General features: G+C 40.0%; 1 protein-coding gene across 1 annotated transcript in view; it reads left to right on the top strand.

The window, feature by feature from the left end:
• The window catches only part of SCUBE3 (signal peptide, CUB domain and EGF like domain containing 3), a 127,935-nt gene extending 111,227 nt beyond the window's left edge, over positions 1-16,708 (top strand). The window contains exons 16-23 of the mRNA XM_075853524.1: positions 590-793; positions 1,981-2,142; positions 4,255-4,422; positions 4,654-4,815; positions 8,306-8,503; positions 11,462-11,614; positions 11,729-11,808; positions 14,867-16,708. Coding sequence (XP_075709639.1) covers positions 590-793; positions 1,981-2,142; positions 4,255-4,422; positions 4,654-4,815; positions 8,306-8,503; positions 11,462-11,614; positions 11,729-11,808; positions 14,867-15,016 — 1,277 coding nt within the window. The 3' untranslated portion in view covers positions 15,017-16,708. The remainder of the gene's footprint in view (positions 1-589; positions 794-1,980; positions 2,143-4,254; positions 4,423-4,653; positions 4,816-8,305; positions 8,504-11,461; positions 11,615-11,728; positions 11,809-14,866) is intronic.
• The last annotated feature ends 1,585 nt before the right edge of the window (positions 16,709-18,293 follow it).

Consider the following 18,293-nt stretch of genomic DNA (forward strand, 5'->3'; position numbering starts at 1 on the left):
CCACGTAAAAAAGAAAACAGCCGCGAAAAAGAAGTGCAGGTCAATTCTTGGGACGTTTTTAGAGCTTTTTTTCATTGACTATAGAAAACCGCTCCAAAAACGGGCGTAATAAACGCCGCGAAAAACGCGAGTGGCTTAAAATACGTCTGAAAATCAGGAGCTGTTTTCCCTTGAAAACAGCTCCATATTTTCAGACGTTTTTTATTTTGTGTCTGCACATACCCTCAAGTTTTTGCTTCCAATCTGTCCAGTTATAAAATGTTTTAACTTTTCATTGTACAACAAATTCCCTTTATGTTCTGTAACTGTAATACCCCTTTAAGTTATTATTTTATATTTTTAACAAATAAATAAATATTTAATGATTGTTATTGCTACAGTGCATATTTAATAATATTAATAATATATACATAATGATTAATAATAAGTGTATATGTACCCATTGTCACTGCTGTTCAAGCTTCCAAATATCCCACAGCAGTGAAATATAATTTCTTATTATTTGTAAATTTGATATTGTTCACAGATGTAATGTCATTGAGTGTATTGTAGTACTTTATTAACTGATTGGTTGTTGTCTCTTCTACAGCAAACTGTGGGATTACTTGTCTCCGTCAGCGTCTGGAACGGAAGATTAAATCCATATTGAAGTCTTTGAGAAAGTCTATCAATCAGGAGCGATTTGTAATCCGTTTAGCATCTATGGAGTATGAGGTAGCTCAGAAAGGACTCACAGGAACGGAAAGAGTAGAAAACTGTCTTCCTGGCCAGCAACGTATGTGGGGCAAATGTGGTAAGGATACTAGTATAACATTATAATGCTTTTTTTTTTTTGTTGCTATGAAAAACTCTCACTGTATTATATGCTAGTTACAACTTAGGCCTCATTCACATCTGCATTGGAGGATCTGTTGGGGGCCACCATCGCAGAATCGGCCGAGATAGCGTAGCAAATTCAGAGTCATAACATCTGTTATCGTTTCTGCTCATTTAAAACTTAAGGTCCTTTTACACAGGCCAATAATCGGGCAAACGAGCTTTCATATGAACACTCCTGTGTAAACGGCGCAACGATCAGCCGATGAACGGGGAAATGTTTGTTCATCAGCTGATCGCATCTTTTATACAGCAATAAATTTTACTGTTGATGGCAGCACATCTCCCTGTGTAAACAGGGAGATGTGCTACCGACATAATGCAAATGCATTGGGACGAGCGATCGTAGTAACTATCACTCATTCACATACATAACCAATCTTAGCTCTTTGAGAAAGAGCAAACGAGCGCCGATCAATAAACTGCCTCATTGATCGGCAATCATTTTAAAAGGACCTTTACATTATCCTCCACTGGCTCACTGTTTGTAGAGAGCTTGTTCTATTGATTTACATTGTGGTAAGTGTGTAATTTACACCATGCATTGTACAGTAATCTGGCAAAGGAGAAAGCACTACATTTCCTCGATGGCACTGCCGCAGACACAATTGCATAATTTGCATTATAGGAATCTCAGTTAAAGGGGTTGTCCTATGAGTACAACCCCGATCCATATGCCCTATGAGGATTCCCCACTCAGGACCCCCTTCTATGAGCTAAAACAGAGTGCCACAAACAAGCAGCGACTCCAACTATGGAAGATTAACACTTTGCATCTCTCATTAATATACAGTAAGCCTCGTACATTATTTTTTCCGCAATATAAGGTCCATTTCATGCTTCTGTATATTGGATTCTTCAGTACATCCTTGATTTATTCCTTGTCTTTTGTATCCTTGACAAGGGTCATGGGTCATGTATAAGCTCCCCTATTGGACTGGGCACTTGGCTGCCACCCATAATAGAACTATATGCCCTTGTGTGTTTTCTATTAAAATGTATTTTAATTAAAAAATAATTTACGTAATACTTAATAACACTGGAATGCAACTGTTATATTTTCCTTGCATTTGTTTCAAATTACCCCGTCTACGTGCACCTCAGCCAGCTGTCCCCCTGGCACATACTACCATGGCCAAATGGATCAATGTCAACCATGTCCTCAAGGTACCTACCAAGAGAAAGAGGGACAACTTTTATGTGACCTGTGTCCTGGAACTGAAGCTATAGGTCCAGCAGGAGCTACCAGTATATCAGCTTGTGGAGGTAAAATGAAAGAATCAAACTTCTAATGTTATATGAAGGATCAAGACTTACCAGAGCCAATAGTTACTGTAATGACGTATAACACATTACGTTTCATGGGGGAAAATGTTTTTATTAAGGGAAAGCTGTCATATTGAACATGCGGTATGATATTTTAGCAGCATGTTGTAGAGCAGGAGGAACTGAGCACATTGATATATATGGGAAAATATTTAGTGTTATTTAGTCATTTAAATCTTTGCTCATTCTGGGCTTAGGAGTCCAGCGCATGGTCCTACTCAGTGATTGACAGCCATCTCTGTAAGTACAGCAATACGAGGAAGGCTGTCTATAACAGGACAGGACTGCCCACTGGACTGCTAAGCATAGAAAGAGCAATGATTTACATAAATAAAAATACAAGTTATATCAAATCTTTTCCCACACTAACAATATAATAATCTTCTCTGCTACTCCTGCTCTATAACATGCTGCCTCCAGATCGGATTACATATTTGACTGACAGCTTCCCTTTGTTTTCATAATTTAAAGATATATGCACTTATTAATCTCAAATTACAAAAATATTTTTACAGCCTCTAAAAATTCCATATGCTGGGTGTACAAAACAACTCAGAGACAACATGAATTATCAAAAAATAATAGTGCATATAAAACTGGCTGTGTAAAATGTAATGTGTATTTCACTAAAACATTAAAAAATATTGCAATCACAGTGTAAATGATGAAATATCACAGTTCCTATTGATTTAAATGGGCTCTCTATATAATGCATGAACATGTTAGGTCCTCCAGAGTGAGAGACGCTCTTTCTAGCTGTCCTCTGTTCTGGCTAAAGGCCCTTTTACACCTGCTGACACTTGGCCGGTGCAGCGAGCGTCGATCAACGAGACATTGTTGTTCGGTGCTCACTTGCTCCTGTCACACTGAGCTATGGATGGGGATGAGCCATCGTTACTCCGATCGCTCGTCCCGTTTCATTATTATTATGCCGCAGAGCAGGGAGATGTGCTGCCGACAACGATAATCTTTTCCTTTTTTAAAACGATACGACCAGCAGATGATTCAGCGTTTGCTCGTTCATCTCTTGATCTCTGCCCTTTTTACACAGGGCAATTATCGTCAACGAGCGTTATATTAAGGCTAGTCTTCCCGATAATCGTCCTGTGTAAAACCCCCTTAATAGATCCTGAAAATGGGACCCCCATCTATTATCTCAGAATCTGCTGTTAGGGTGGATACACACACAGCAGATTTTTTTACAGAAATTACTGTGATTAAAAATCAGTTTGATTCAACTGAATGGGCTTGTTTCTGCTGCCAGTTGTACAGATTTCTGCGAGTTCCATTCACATAAATGAAAGAAATTTTCAGTTGCAGAAATTTCTGTAACAAAATCTGCCATGTGTGAATGCACCTTTAGGCCTTATTCACATGAAATTGTGTGTTTTGCAAACGCAAAAAAAGCTGCGTTTTTTGCGCATTGCAGTTCCGTGTGTCATCAGTGTTTGCTGCATGGCCGCGTGATTTTCACACATATGCAATCCTTATGACACGCGGTTTTGATGTTTAGAAAAAGAAATGAAGGAAGTGGTTTTATTTTTTCCTTCATTTCTTTATCTACTGTTGTGCGAATCACGCGCGACACACGGAAGTGCTTCCGTGTGCTTCGCAGGATTTTCACGCGCCCATTGACTTCAATGGGTGCGTGATGTGCGAAAAATGGGCAAGTCGTGAGTCGCAAGTCGGACATACGCTGCGTGAAAATCACGGACTGTCTGAATGACCCCATTGACTAACATAGGTCCGTGTGACGTGTATCAGGGACGTTAAACATATTCGTGTGAATAAGGCCTAAGGGTTTTCCGTAAATGGGTTTGCTAAGCAAGACAATCCCTTTAAAGCTGTAATGTATAAACAATGCAAAATTATTGTCAAGGATTATTATATGTAAATAGCAGATGCTTGTTTTCTACATGGTAGACAATCATAATGCTTATCTTGAACACGTCTTTTAAATATTTATATAGAAGCGGTCTGTTTTCCTTTTGGACCTACAGTAGTTTTTCATCATTAAAAAGCTAACAAAAATGGTAAAACTATTATTTGCAGGTCAATGTCCTCCAGCACATTTCTCTCTAGATGGGTACAAACCATGTCAGTTATGTCCACGTGGTATGTATCAACCAGAAGCTGGGCGGACCCAATGTATCTTTTGTGGAGGTGGACTAAATACCAAACATGAAGGTGCCACATCTTTTCAAGACTGTGAGACCAAGGGTAAGAAATCAACTAAACATAAAATGAAACTACTTGATTACATTTTTATTCTTACTTGTTTACTTGATTTCATGTATTCTCTGCCTTGTTTGGCATGGGTTAATCAACCATCTTTTATATAAGTTTTTATATACTTCATAATTTAACAGTATTCATCCCTTTTTTATAATATTCTCTTATTCTGTCCTTTTGAGGAGTTACTAACAGTTACTTTTTTTTCCTCTTCTTCAGTTCAATGTTCACCAGGCCATTATTATAATACAACTCTACATCGATGTATTCGCTGTATCATTGGCTTTTACCAACCAGAATTCCGGCAGAACTTCTGTATTGCATGTCCAGGAAATTCCAGCACGGACTTTGATGGCTCCACCAGTGTCGCCCAGTGCAAGAGTGAGGGGACATAGCGGGACAGCAAGAAGGTCATGGGGGTGGATTAAAAGGAGATGTAACCCAACAAAGGAGTTAATGGGGAAGGGACTGCAAACCCTTAATTGAAAGGATTATAAAAATTTAACAAATGCATTGGTACCATTTCACTATACATTAGATATACACATTGTATTTAGAATAAATAAACGTTATACCTTGCGGGTAGAAAGAAACACAAAATGATTTCAAGTCAGCAATTTAGAATTTCTTGCGTGCCAAAAACATTATTATTATTATTATTATTATTATTTTGAGGACCTTGTAGTATCAGTAATTGGTAGTTACAACAGAATATGAGCCTGAGGTTAAAATGTATTGATTATTAAAGTATTATCTAATAGCAACATATGGAAAACTGTTAGTCCTTGGAATCCGTTTTCTGTGCATGGGAAAATGCAGCTCTTTAGAGTATTCTGACATATTCTTATGCAAAAGGTTGGGCACCCAATGTCTAAATTACATTCTGTTGAATTTAAAATGTAGTTTAGACTTACCTAAATTTTTGGAATCAATAAGTAGTACATGTGATTATATAAAACTGTGTAACAAATCTTATTAGGGGACAATGGTATTTTTCCCACATTCCAGAATCCTCTAGTACCCATTGAGTGCCTGCAGGCTCTCTATAAATGTTCAGAAACTTCTTCAGCGACCATAAAATCCATCTAGTATTTTATAAAATCTGCAGGTTGCACGCAAAATCTAATACACATCTACAGCTGCCTAAGGAGGGATTGTGATTTTTGTTTTCTGTAACAGAATCATCTGCAAGGCCAACTAATAGTCTTCATATTTTCCCTCATTCTTGCTTAACCCCTCAACCCCTTACCGACATATGACGTAACTGAACTTCATAGTCGTTTGGGGGCAGTATGTACCGGGCTCACAGGTTAAGCCTGCTGTACACCCAGCGGGTGCCGGCTGTATGACACTTCACAGCACAGATCGGGATCGGAGATAGCGACTGCGGGATCTAAGCCTTTAGAAAGGGGTGGGAGCCTCTATCACTCATGAACTCCATCAAGAGGCAGGGCTTAATAGGAACTGGTAAAAACTACAATACACTGCAATTCATAGGTATTGTAGTGAACTGTACCATTGGTCAAGCGATCATCCAGCAAAAAAACAAACAAAAGCCTCACAACACTCTATTGACAGAAAAATAAGACAGTTATGGCTCTCAGAATATTGCACAACAACATTTTTTTTTTTACAAATAGTTTTTTCTTTGCAAAGTACCGTATTTTTCGGACTATGAGACGCAGTTTTTAGTAAGAATAAATCTTGTTAAAAAGTCCCTGCGCCTTATAGTCGGCAGTAAAGGGACTCGTCTGCGCTGGACCACCTGACCTCTTCCTTACTTAACCCTTTCCCGACACAAGATGTGCCGACACTTCATGAAGCAGGGAGGGATGATATTTTACAGCTGACACACTGCTCTAACGGGCAAAAACAGTGATCGCACTGTTCCTTTCCGTTTAACTACTTAAATGCCGCGGTCAATAGTGACCGCAGCATTTATAGGGGTTTTCCCATGAAGAACCTTTATAACTTATCGCAGGATATGTCATAAATGTCAGATAGATGCGGGTCCCACCTCTGGGACTCGCACCTATCTCTAGAACAGGGCCCCATAAACCCTATTCTATCTTACTCGGCTAAGCTGTCTCCCAGACATTTCCTGGTTAGGTAGTCGGGAGTTACGGAAACAGCCAAGTGCTTGCTGAGCTACGCTGTTTCCGTAAGTCCCATAGAAGTGAATGGGAGTTACAGAAACATCGTAGCACCACGAGCTACAATGTTTCCATAACTCGGTAGCTACCAAAACAGCGTAAATGGTTGAGTTACGAAAATAGCGTAACTCGCTGAGATACGTTGTTTCCGTAACTCCCATAGAACTGAATAGTAGTTACGGAAACAGCGTAGCGCGCATGCTACGCTGCTTCTGTAACTGCCATTCACTACTATGGGAGTTACGCTGTTTCCGTAACTCATCCATGTATTGCAGTGTATTGCACCAGCGATTGCTGGTTCAAGTCCCCTAGGGGAACTAATAAAATGGGTAAATAAAATGTTAGATACATTATCAGGAGTGTAAAAAAATATTAAAAGTTAAAAAAATAAAACCTTTTCACATTTTTCCCCAAGCACAGTGTAAAAAAAAAAAAGTAATTAAAAAAAATTGCTATCGCTGCGTCCGTAAAAGTTCGAACTATTACAATATAGCATTGTTCGCACGGAGAACGGGGTAAAAGGAAAAAATCAAAACCCCAGAATCGTTGTTTTTTAGTCACCTTAGCACTAAAAAAATGAAAGAAAACGTGATAAAAAAATCATACGTACCAAAAAATGGTGGCAATAAAAACTACAGCTCGTCCCGCAAAAAATAAGCCCTCACACCGCTCAATTGATGAAAAAATATAAAAGTTATGGGTCTCAGAATGTGGTGAAACATAATAATTTTTTTTTAACAAATAGTTTTTTCTTTGTAAAAGTAGTAAAATATTAAATATTTTCTATTTTCATTTGTCTAAAACCTGTGTCCGTCTTATAGTTAGGTGTGTCTTATAGTCCGAAAAATACAGTACATCATAAAAAAAGACTATATACATTTCGTATCGCCGCAATTATATTGACCCACAGAACATCTTTAACTTTTACCCGCGTGAATGGTGTCTAAGCTAAACCCAAAAACCAATGGAGGAATCGCTGTTCTCTTTCCCATTCCATCCCACAATAAATTTACTTTCAGTTTCCAAGTACATTGTATAGTACATTAAATTACATTGAAAACTACATTTCGTCCTGCAAAAAACAAGCCCTCAAGGCAGGGGAGGAAAAAAACGAAAATTAAAAACTGAAAAATGGCTGCAGTGGCACGGGGTTATGGACCAAGCCTATTTTGGTGTTACGGATCACAGGATTTTTTTAATTTTTACTATTGAGAATTCCAGGAGCCATAACTTTTTTATTTTTCCGTCGACGTAGCTGTATGAGGACTTGTTTTTCTTTTTTTTTTGCAGGATGAGTTTTCCATGGCACCAATATTGGGGTACATATAACTTATTGATTAACTTTTATTAACTTTTTTTTGGCTGGGAATGGAAAAAACAGCAATTCCGCCATGGTTTTTTGCATTTTAAATTTACCCTGTTTACCGTGCGACATAAATGAAAATGTGTCCATTGTTCTACTGAACAAATGGTTTTTAAAAATTGCATCTGTATTATAGCCTTGACAGAGTTTAGGCACATGTTTAGGTCTTTTCCACTCCAAGGTTCGCTATTTTTGCTATTGATTACTCTAGTTGGCAGTTTTCTGGGGGGACGTTTTTTTTTTTTCAGACTAGAATTTAAGTTGAACAAAATATAATGCTTTAGGAAAGTTGAGTAAAAAAATATTTCCTACATTTCCGTTGTAAAACTTTTTCAACCTTGCATTTAATTTGCAGACCGATACTGTGGTGGAGAACTGGGAGAATATACTGGTTTTTTAGAGTCGCCAAATTACCCTGGGAACTACCCATCTAATGTGGAGTGTACATGGAATATCAGCCCTCCGTCTAAACGCAAAATTCTACTAGTAGTACCAGAGATCTTCTTACCCTCCGAAGATGAGTGTGGAGACCTCCTTGTAATGCGCAAGAATGGTAAATGATCAAAGATGTGTATGTGGCTGCTCACTAAAATATTTCACAGGAAAAAAAAAAAAAATTTACATTTTATTTCAGCAACACTGCTGTATGTACTCTATATGCATACTTAACTAAATACTAAAATGACATAATAATTTGATCACATCCACTAAAAGAATGTAGTGCTAAATAAAATGATTATAAGATTCTTAGTTTTTTGCATCTGACAGAGCCAAATTATGTCAATTTAGATACAGTATAGTCCTGGTTATTTACATTCCTAAATGTATTAGTGCTTAGGCTGTGTTCACACCTGCCTTAATTGGGGTCCATCATGGTTTCTATCGGGCTTTCCAGTATTTTTGAAGGCAAAAAAAGTTCAGTCTGTTGGCAGGGCCAATACACAAGGGTAGGCAAAGAAGACTGGCCAGCCCTGAATTGAGAACTGCACATGTGTAGAGTTGAGGGGTGGAGGGGAACAAGGAATGTGTATTATAAATAGCATTAGAGATTGGTGGAAAAGGGGACAACGACCGCGGTAAAATAAATGAATGAGTGTTCATATTGTAAGGTTGGGACCTGGGTGTTATACAGCCCTTGCAGGGTGTCACAGCAAAAATGTATGAAGCAGGAGATTTATTGCAAAATCAAACTTTACTCTGCGGGTGTTCTCAGCACAAATGGCCACACCAGGAAAACAACAACAAACCTTCACTATGAAAGGTACAAGTTTTAGACATGGCTCAGGCAGGTGACTGGCACAGCAATTCTCTCTCTCGTGACACTGCTCAGTTTCTCTCCAATCTTCCTCTCAAACACAGAACATTAATTTGGCGGAAACACTGCAAGCTTTACCCCTACATTCAGCAAGTCATCCTGGCGCTGCTATGCTGTAGGAATGCAGTCAAAATGACATCTGGAATGCTCCTCCCAGCACCTAAAATTTAGGTTCCAGCAAGCCGACCATCATCATACTTGTACAAATTAAAGTATATGTTACAGTGCATTAACATAACAGCAGCACAACACAACACAGTATACAGGCCAGACTGGCAACTTCTCCTCCAGAATGACAAATTGAGAAAACAAAACAGCATAGTAGCACGAATATGCATCACTAAGTTGCGGCACTCACAATAAAAAATAAAAATAAAAAAATATATATATATTGTTGCATATATACACATACAATTTAAACAGCAAAGTACCCTTTAAGGGGGGGAACTCTCCCCCACACCCTTAGGCTACATTCACACGACAGTGAAAAACTGTCGTGTGACGTTCTATGGGTGTATTCACACGGCCGTTTTTTTAACGGTCCAAGAATACTAGCCGTCAAAAAATAGGACATGTCTTATTTTTGGCTATTTTCGCAGCCCGACAGCTTCCGTAGAACTCAATGGATCAGTTGTTTTTCAGGAATCAATCCTTGTAGGTCAGTAAAAACTAATCCTGGCCGAGGACTCCCCGGACACAGAATTACTTGGAGCGCTGAGCTTGGGTAAGCCATTGACATTACTGTCCATATTTGGGCAGTGAAGTCAAGGCTTTAAACTATGGAGTCCCCGGCCAGAGCATCACAACATCTCTGGCCGGGGACTCTTGTCTTGGGAAAGCCCTTGTCGTCACTGTCCATATATGGACAGGGATGTCAGGGGCTCACTCTGACCCCCCTGTAGATAGAACCCCCCATGTAGATTGCACCCCCCTGTAGATAGCGCCAACCCCTCTGTAGATAGCACCACCCCTCCCCAGAGATGGCACCGCCCATAGATGGCACCCCCATAGATGGCACCCCTCCAGTAGATGGCACCCCCTGTAGATAGCACCACCCCTCATAGATGCCCCCCCTGTAGATAGTGCAGCTGTAGCTCAATGTAGGAGCGGAATCCCCGGCCAGAGCCCGCTTCTAGAGGGTGCCCCTGAGGTCTCTGTATATATATGGACAGTGATGTCAGGGGCTCCCTCTATGAGCAGAATCCCCTGCCAGAGCATTTTCGACGCTCTGGCCGGAGATTCCACTACTGTCGATGCCCCTGGAGTCACTATCCATATATCGACAGTGACGTCAGGGGCTACTCCTGGAGCGGAATCCCAGGCCAAAGCGCTACCGATGCTCTGGCAGGGGATTCTTCTCTTAGACGGAGCCACTGACATTACTGTCCATATATGGACAGAGACAACAGTGGCTCCCTTTAGGAGCAGAATCCCCGACCAGAGGGATTTCGCTCCTACAGGGCGCTACAGCGCTATCTACAGGGGGTGACATTTACGAGGGTGGTGCTATCTACAGGGAGGTGCTATCTACAGGGGGTTGGTGCTATCTACAGGGTGTGTTGATTCTACAAGGGGTGCTATCCACAGAGGATGGTTGGAGCTACCTACAGGGGGGTGCCATCTACAGTGGGCACTGTGGCACTATGTTGGCACTGGCACTTTAAATGTGGACACTATGGCACCTTGTCACTTTATATGTCGGCCCTGTGGCAGTATCTACAGTGGGCACTGTGGCACTATGTGAGAAATGGCACTTTATATGTGGGCACTATGTCGCTTTATATGTGGACACTGTGACACTATCTACAGTGGGCACTGTGGCACTATGTGGGCATTGTGGCATTATGTGGGCACTACCTACAGTGGGCACTATGACACTATCTACAGGGACATTTCGGCACTATATACATGGGCACTGTGGTGTTTTCAGGGGATTGGGGCAAAAACACTCTAACAAATGAAGCCCATTCTTTTTTTTTTAACGACCATGAAAAACCGATGACAAACAGTCATTAAAAACAGACAGATGGACTGAAAATGGATGAAAATTTGAAGACAATGATGCAGAATTGCCATAAAAAACTGACAGTTGATCAGTTTTTATTGGCCATTTTTTACACCGTCTTGTGAATGTAGCCTTACGATCTAGCAAGTATAATGAAATACATATGGTTAATTTTTTATTCTCTTATTCAGCTTCCCCTTCCTCCATCACCACGTACGAGACTTGTCAGACGTATGAACGACCAATTGCCTTTACAGCACGTTCACGTAAACTCTGGGTCCACTTTAAAAGCAATGAGGTCAACAGTGCTCGTGGTTTCCAGGTGCCATATGTGACATATGATGGTAAGAAAAATGTGATGGTAGAATTTTGTTGTGTTTGTGTGTATATATATATATATATATATATATATATTATTGCATACATTAAAATGCAGCCATCCTGCTTGTTTGCTTTAGAGGACTATGAACAGTTAGTTGAGGACATTGTGCGGGATGGAAGATTATATTCATCAGAAAACCACCAAGAAATTTTGAAGGTAAATTTCTTTATAGATTACTACCTGTCCAACGTGTACAAAATTCTTCTTTTATAATATTGTCATTTGAAAAACTATGTTTAGGTAGGAAAAAAAGTACAGTGTGTGTTCAGAAAACTAATCATATTAAAATAAAAAAAATCATGGTAATTTATATGCTGCTATTTTATATAGGCTGTGAGGGCATACACTTGGCATCGGGATCAGTGGCTTTAAAGTACAATATTTCACAGTCCATACAATCTGCCAGGAGAATGCCATAAATGTTGAAGTTGGGAAATGTCTTTAAAGTGGTTTGCCCATCAGGGACATTTATGGCATATCCACAGGATATGCCATAAATATCAGATAGATGCGGGTCCCACCTCTGAGACCCACACCCAGGGCCGGCCTTAGGGGTGTGCGACCTGTGTGAGTGCACAGGGTGCTGCACCCACCCAGCATGTAGGGGGCGCCACTGGGCTCTGCCTCTACTCTGTCCTCTGCTCTTAGTTAAACACACAGAGTAAATAAGAGCCGAGGAGCGAGAGCAGAGGAGGTAGCTCCGCCCAGAGCCCGTCTGGCAAGAAACCTGTAATCCGGTCAGAAAGGATAGATGGTAAGTTTATATGTGTGTCTGTGTGTATATGTGTAAACGGTATTTGTCTCTGTGTGTGTATACAGTATGTGTTTGTGTGTGTGTCTCTGTGTGTATATGTGTGTGTATACAGTATGTGTCTCTGTGTTCGTATGTGTATATGTTACAGTATATGCGTGTGTGTGAGTGAGTGTGTGTGTGTGTGTGTGTGTGTGTGTGTGTGTGTGTGTGTGTGTATGGCCTGCATGTGCTTATGTCTCTTTGTAAAAGTGTGTGTTCAATATGAAAGTAGAACAGATAAAATGAAGATATCTGTGCTGCCCCTATATACCCTGTTGCCCACTATATAACCTGCTGCCCCTTATATACCCTGCTGTCCCTTATAAACCCTGCTTCCCCTATATACCCTGCTGCCCCTAATATACCCTGTTGCCTCTATAAACCCGACTGCCCCTTATATACCCTGCTGCCTCCTATATACCCTGCTGCCCCTTATATACCCTGCTGCCCCTATATACCCTGCTGCCCCTATATAGCCTGCTACCCATTGTATACCCTGCTGCTCCTTATATTCTCTGATGCCCCTTATATACTCTGCTGCCCTTATATACTCTGCGGCCCATTATATACCCTGCTGCCCCTATATACCCTACTGCCCCTATATACCCTGCTGGCTCCTATATACCCTGCTGTCTCCTCTATACCATGCTGCCCCTTATATACGCTACTGCCCCTATATACTCTGCTGTCCCTATATACTCTGCTACCCCTTATATACTTTGCTGCCCCTCATATATACTCTGCTTCCCCTTATATACTCTGCTGCCCCTTATATACCCTGCTGCCTCTTATATACTCTGCTGCCCCTTATATACCCTGCTGTCCCTTATATACTCTGCTGCCCTTAAGGGAAATACCACATTTTCATATATAATAATCTATAAAACTTTAACCAATTCATGGCAATTAATTAATGGAAATAATATTTTTAAAGTACATACATACACGCACACACACACACACACACACACACATACACACACACACACACACACACTCACACACACTCACACACACACACACACACACACACACACACATATATATATGCCTCTATGTGTGTGTATATGTGCCCGTGGGTATAGTTAGCATTTCAGACATTATCTGTACTTAGAGAATTATCACTGTGTTATCTGTAGTGTTACATAAGACTGTAGGTAACATCTACTACATTATCTGTACTCAGAGAGTCATCACTGTGTTATCTGTGGTGCCACATAGGACTGCATGTGAAATTTTCTACATTATATGTGCCTGTGTGGGTATATATGGGTCTATTTGTGAATGTGTCTTTGTGCTTGTATATATGTGCCTTTTATGTATTTGTATATGTTCCTGTCTATTTATCTTCCGGTGGGTGTGTATATATGTCTGTCTGTACTTCTATATATTTACCTGTATGTATGTATGTATGTATATATTCCAGAATGTGTGTATGTATATTTGATTGTATGTCTAAATATCTCCCTTTAGGTATGTACAGTATATATGTTCCAGTATGTGCGTGTTCTATATATGTGGTTCATTTTTGGTTTGTGAAGGGCGGCAATAGAGTCCCGCACAGGGCGCCATCCAACCTAAGGCCGGCCCTGCCTGCACCTATCTCTAGAACAGGGCCCCCTAAACCCCTTTCTATCTTTCTCTGTTCCCGCTGCCTCCCAGGATTCCGCAGCATTAATTGACATGCTACGGCTGAAGAAACCGCATCGCAGGTCAATTTATGTGCATTTTTTGGCGTTTTTTTCCCGCTGTGTGGGGATGATATTTGTTGAAATCTCACCCACACTGCTGCTACTGTAATACGCTTCGGATTTTCCGCAATGAATCCGTTGCGGAAAATCCGCAGTGTTTACGCCTAGTGTGTTCCTACCCTTTAAGTGTTGAATTCATTTTGTATGCTTTACACATCTGAGTGGAGACAGGTTGCGACAAAGAGACTGTTCTGCTCTGCTGTTGGAGCACTCTTGCTCTAATATGCAGTTCACTAATATGCGGATAGTTGTTCCGTTAAGGTTCAAATGTACACTAACAATTTGTAGCGATCTACTAGTTTGTTAACCTATCATTCTGGACATTTAAATCTGTACTGTATTGAAATATAACTATAACTATAGAAAAAGGCTTTAGGGTCCATTTAGACATTGAGGTTGAGGTGTGGTTAAGACCGCATCTGAAAGCCGCATGCGTTTTTACCAAGTTTGGTGTGTTTTTCTATGGGGTTGCTGTAAAAAATGCAACCGCATAGAAATATGCACCAAGTCACGGTAAAAATGCATGCTGTTTTTGCATGCGGTTTTTCGATTCAGTTTTAACCGCACCACATAGGAACGTGTGAAGGGACACTAATAGTATTGTCTTATAATTATCTGATGATATTTTTAATTAACCATGTTATTTACATAATTATCTTATTTTCTTCAGGATAAAAAACTGATTAAGGCATTTTTTGAGGTCCTTGCACATCCTCAAAATTACTTCAAATACACAGAGAAACATAAGGAAATGTTACCTCGGTCATTCATCAAACTCTTACGCTCTAAAGTTTCAGCCTTCTTACGGCCTTACAAATAATACAGACTACGCAAACCTTTATCTGCAAAAGGAGCTTAAAAAAACTACAGTTTATAAAAATGGAAGACCAAGTGCTGAGCTTGACTGCATATGCTAAATAAGAAACTCTGCTCTATTTGAGATCTTAGGATGCTATAAATTAGGCGTCATGCTGTTTCCCACTAGACCTAAGAGTTGTAAAATTATATATGCACAAAGGCCACCTTAAGACTGACTGAAAAAGGCAGCAGAATACTTTCAAGGCCATAATCATTCTGTGCTAATATACTGAATGTGTTTGTACAATTTTAGAAACAAAGAAATGGAATTCAGAATCCCTTAATTTTTTAACTTTTTTTGTCTTAGACCCACTGAGCAGATTAATCAATATTGTCGCTAAGGAATAGCTTGGTGCCATATAAAAACTAATTTGAGCGATGTCTGTGACCTATTCTTGAAATGTCACATAGCTCAGGATAAATGTCTGTCCTAAAATAAGCACAAATTCTGTGCCGGGGCTGACCTTTCACTTTTTTTAAGACAATATTTTGTTATTAGGCATTGAGAAATATGTCGTACCTCTGTGACAAACAAGCTGCATCTCCTTTTAAAAGAAAAAGTATCTCATCTGTTAAATAGATATGAAGCCGTGAAGCCAGCCTTCTGCGACAGCTTTCAGGATCTTCCAACTCCAGCTTCAGAACCGTGTCACATTCAGAAATCTGTCCTGAGTAGAGCGTCTGAAATATCTACATTCTTATTACCATACGACTGGTTCAAAATTCACACATTTCTGAAAATGTTAACCATTATTCTAAACCTGTGATATGAAGTTTACATGTAAAACCACCTATTCTTCCTGTCGTACGGAGCTGTATAGCCTTCGTGCACTGCCATACAATGCTTCTAGGGAAGAATACCTTGATGCATACAGTCTAATGGAATAAGCCAAGATTTTTTTTTCCGTTGAAATCGTATGGAGCCATAATACAGCCATGTGCACGAGCCCTAAAGTTCTCTTTACACTACTGTCATCGTTTCTATGGTTCATGTTTTTAAATGGATCCTGTTTAAAGAAGTCCTGACAGATCGTATCAACTTACAATAAAGTACAGTCCAATGGGGTTCTGTTGGTTTTGGTGGCAAAAATAGCCGGAACCCTGACCAAATGGAACACAACACAAGTGTCAACAGAGCTTAAAATGAACAATGCAAGTGAAATATTTCCACTGGCAAATCCTTGTAGGAAAACTAATCTATAGTAGCTTTCTTGATGACTAAATCAATCACATGTCTATCCAACCTTCACGGACCCTGCCTATCGCTTATTTGTAGTATTGATTCTTCTAAACACTGACAGTTAATCTATCCATTATGCATTGTTTGTATTTGTCATCATGCAGCTTGCCTATATAGCTCTCATACTTCTTCCTGCAATGTTTTATGTACTCGAGGGTTATACCATAAGACTTCTTGCTAGAAGATTATGTATCATGCAAGCTAATTAAATAACATATCTAAAAGGACTTAAGTGATAAGGCAAGTATAGGTCATTAAAAGGGTCAATAATATTTGTACAATGTGTGAAGAGGCTGGAATGGTAGTTAAAAAAAATTATGCCACAGAAATGGGAAAGTAACTATGAAGAATATGTATAAAGACTTGAAGAATACTTGGACAATTTTGATTAATAAGTCACCTACATTTTCTACTCTAAATATTTTATATTGTATAAATAAAGTTGTTTGCACTTAAGAATTGAACAAAATTATTTTTCAATGACACTGTAAATTTTGAATCTTAAAAATTAGTTTATTTATGCTGCTATATATGCAAATGAGTTGCCAGGTTCCAGCTTCGTGTTGCATTTGCCAGGTTTGCCGGACATAGAAATTTTCCACATTCACCTGTGATGAATCGCTAAACCACCAGTCAGGAGTCACATGTCAATCATGTGACATATGACACAGGGCTTCTTGAGTCTCGGAGTTGCCGGCCAGAGAGCTACCTATGCTCCAGCCGGAGACTCCATTGTTGAAAGCCTCTGACCGCACTGTCCATATATGGACAGTGACGTCAGGGGCTTTCTCAGTCTTTATGTTCCCGTCCAGAGCACTACCGATGCTCTGGCTGGGAATCCGTAGTTGAAAGCCCCTGACATTACTATCCATATATAGACAGTGACGTCAAGGGCTTCCCCACTGGCTAGAATCCCTGGGTCAACCGTTACCTGATGTTTTTCCAGAGGACTTTGGCACTGGGGTAGCTCTCCGAGGCTCCCATTAAAACAGATTGAAACAGATAGACTTGTTGCCCAAAAAAAGTACATTTTCAAATACATAAACAATAAGTAATAGAACACTGAAAGTGTTGGCCCTCTCAAAAATAATTTGGGTGTCATGGTGGGGGAGGATGAGGAAAAATCCAATGTATTGAATGCCTTTAAAACTACTTTATTTACACATGAAAATCCAATGACAGGTGACATGATTAGGGGCAAAGTAAATTTTCCATTAAATGACACCTGCTTATCCCAGTAAGAAGCCTTAAAAGCACTAAAATAGACAAATAAGCTAGTCCGGATGCGGGAATTAAGTACAGGGCTAGCCAAAGCACGACTCACTTGCAGAGGCCTATGACCGCACGATTTTACCAGGTATTACCGGCACAATCGTGCGGCCATTGGCCATTGCATGCGGGAGTGGTTTCGGCTGCATTCACCCCTCACTACGTGGGGTCTTACCCTTATTTCTAATATTTAAGGATTCTAAAATGACAAGGTCTGTTACACAGGACTGGTGCATAGCAAATGCGGTATCAATTTCTAAAATGGGGAAAAAAATGAAGACCGGAAACTATAGGCCTGCAAGTTTAACCTCCATTGCAGGTAAAATATTTGAAGGTTTTCTAAGAGATGCTATCTTGGAGTATCCTAATGAAAATAAACTTATTATGCAACATCAGCATGGGTTTTCCGCTGTTTGTGCGGCAGTTTTCGTCCGCGGCCATTGAAATTAGCTTCAAGAACCATGGGCAAAACACCACGAAAAACGCCTCCGAAAAAATTTCAATGAGAGGTCACAGGCGGAAGCCGCAAGAAACACTGCTTTTTTTTCCTTGTGAAAGGTCAGCAGCCACTCGGGAAAAAAAAGCCCCTGCCTCCCATTGAAATCAATGTCAGGAGATTTCAGGGGTTTTATGGCGCTGATTCTGACGCGATTTCCGTATCAAATTCAGCGCCAGCAAGCTCTGTGTGAACAGGGAGTTATATGTCTGTTTTTTAATACATTATTACCAC

This window comes from Rhinoderma darwinii, chromosome 2 (genome assembly GCF_050947455.1).
Source record: "Rhinoderma darwinii isolate aRhiDar2 chromosome 2, aRhiDar2.hap1, whole genome shotgun sequence".
Classification (NCBI taxonomy): Eukaryota; Metazoa; Chordata; class Amphibia; order Anura; family Rhinodermatidae; genus Rhinoderma; species Rhinoderma darwinii.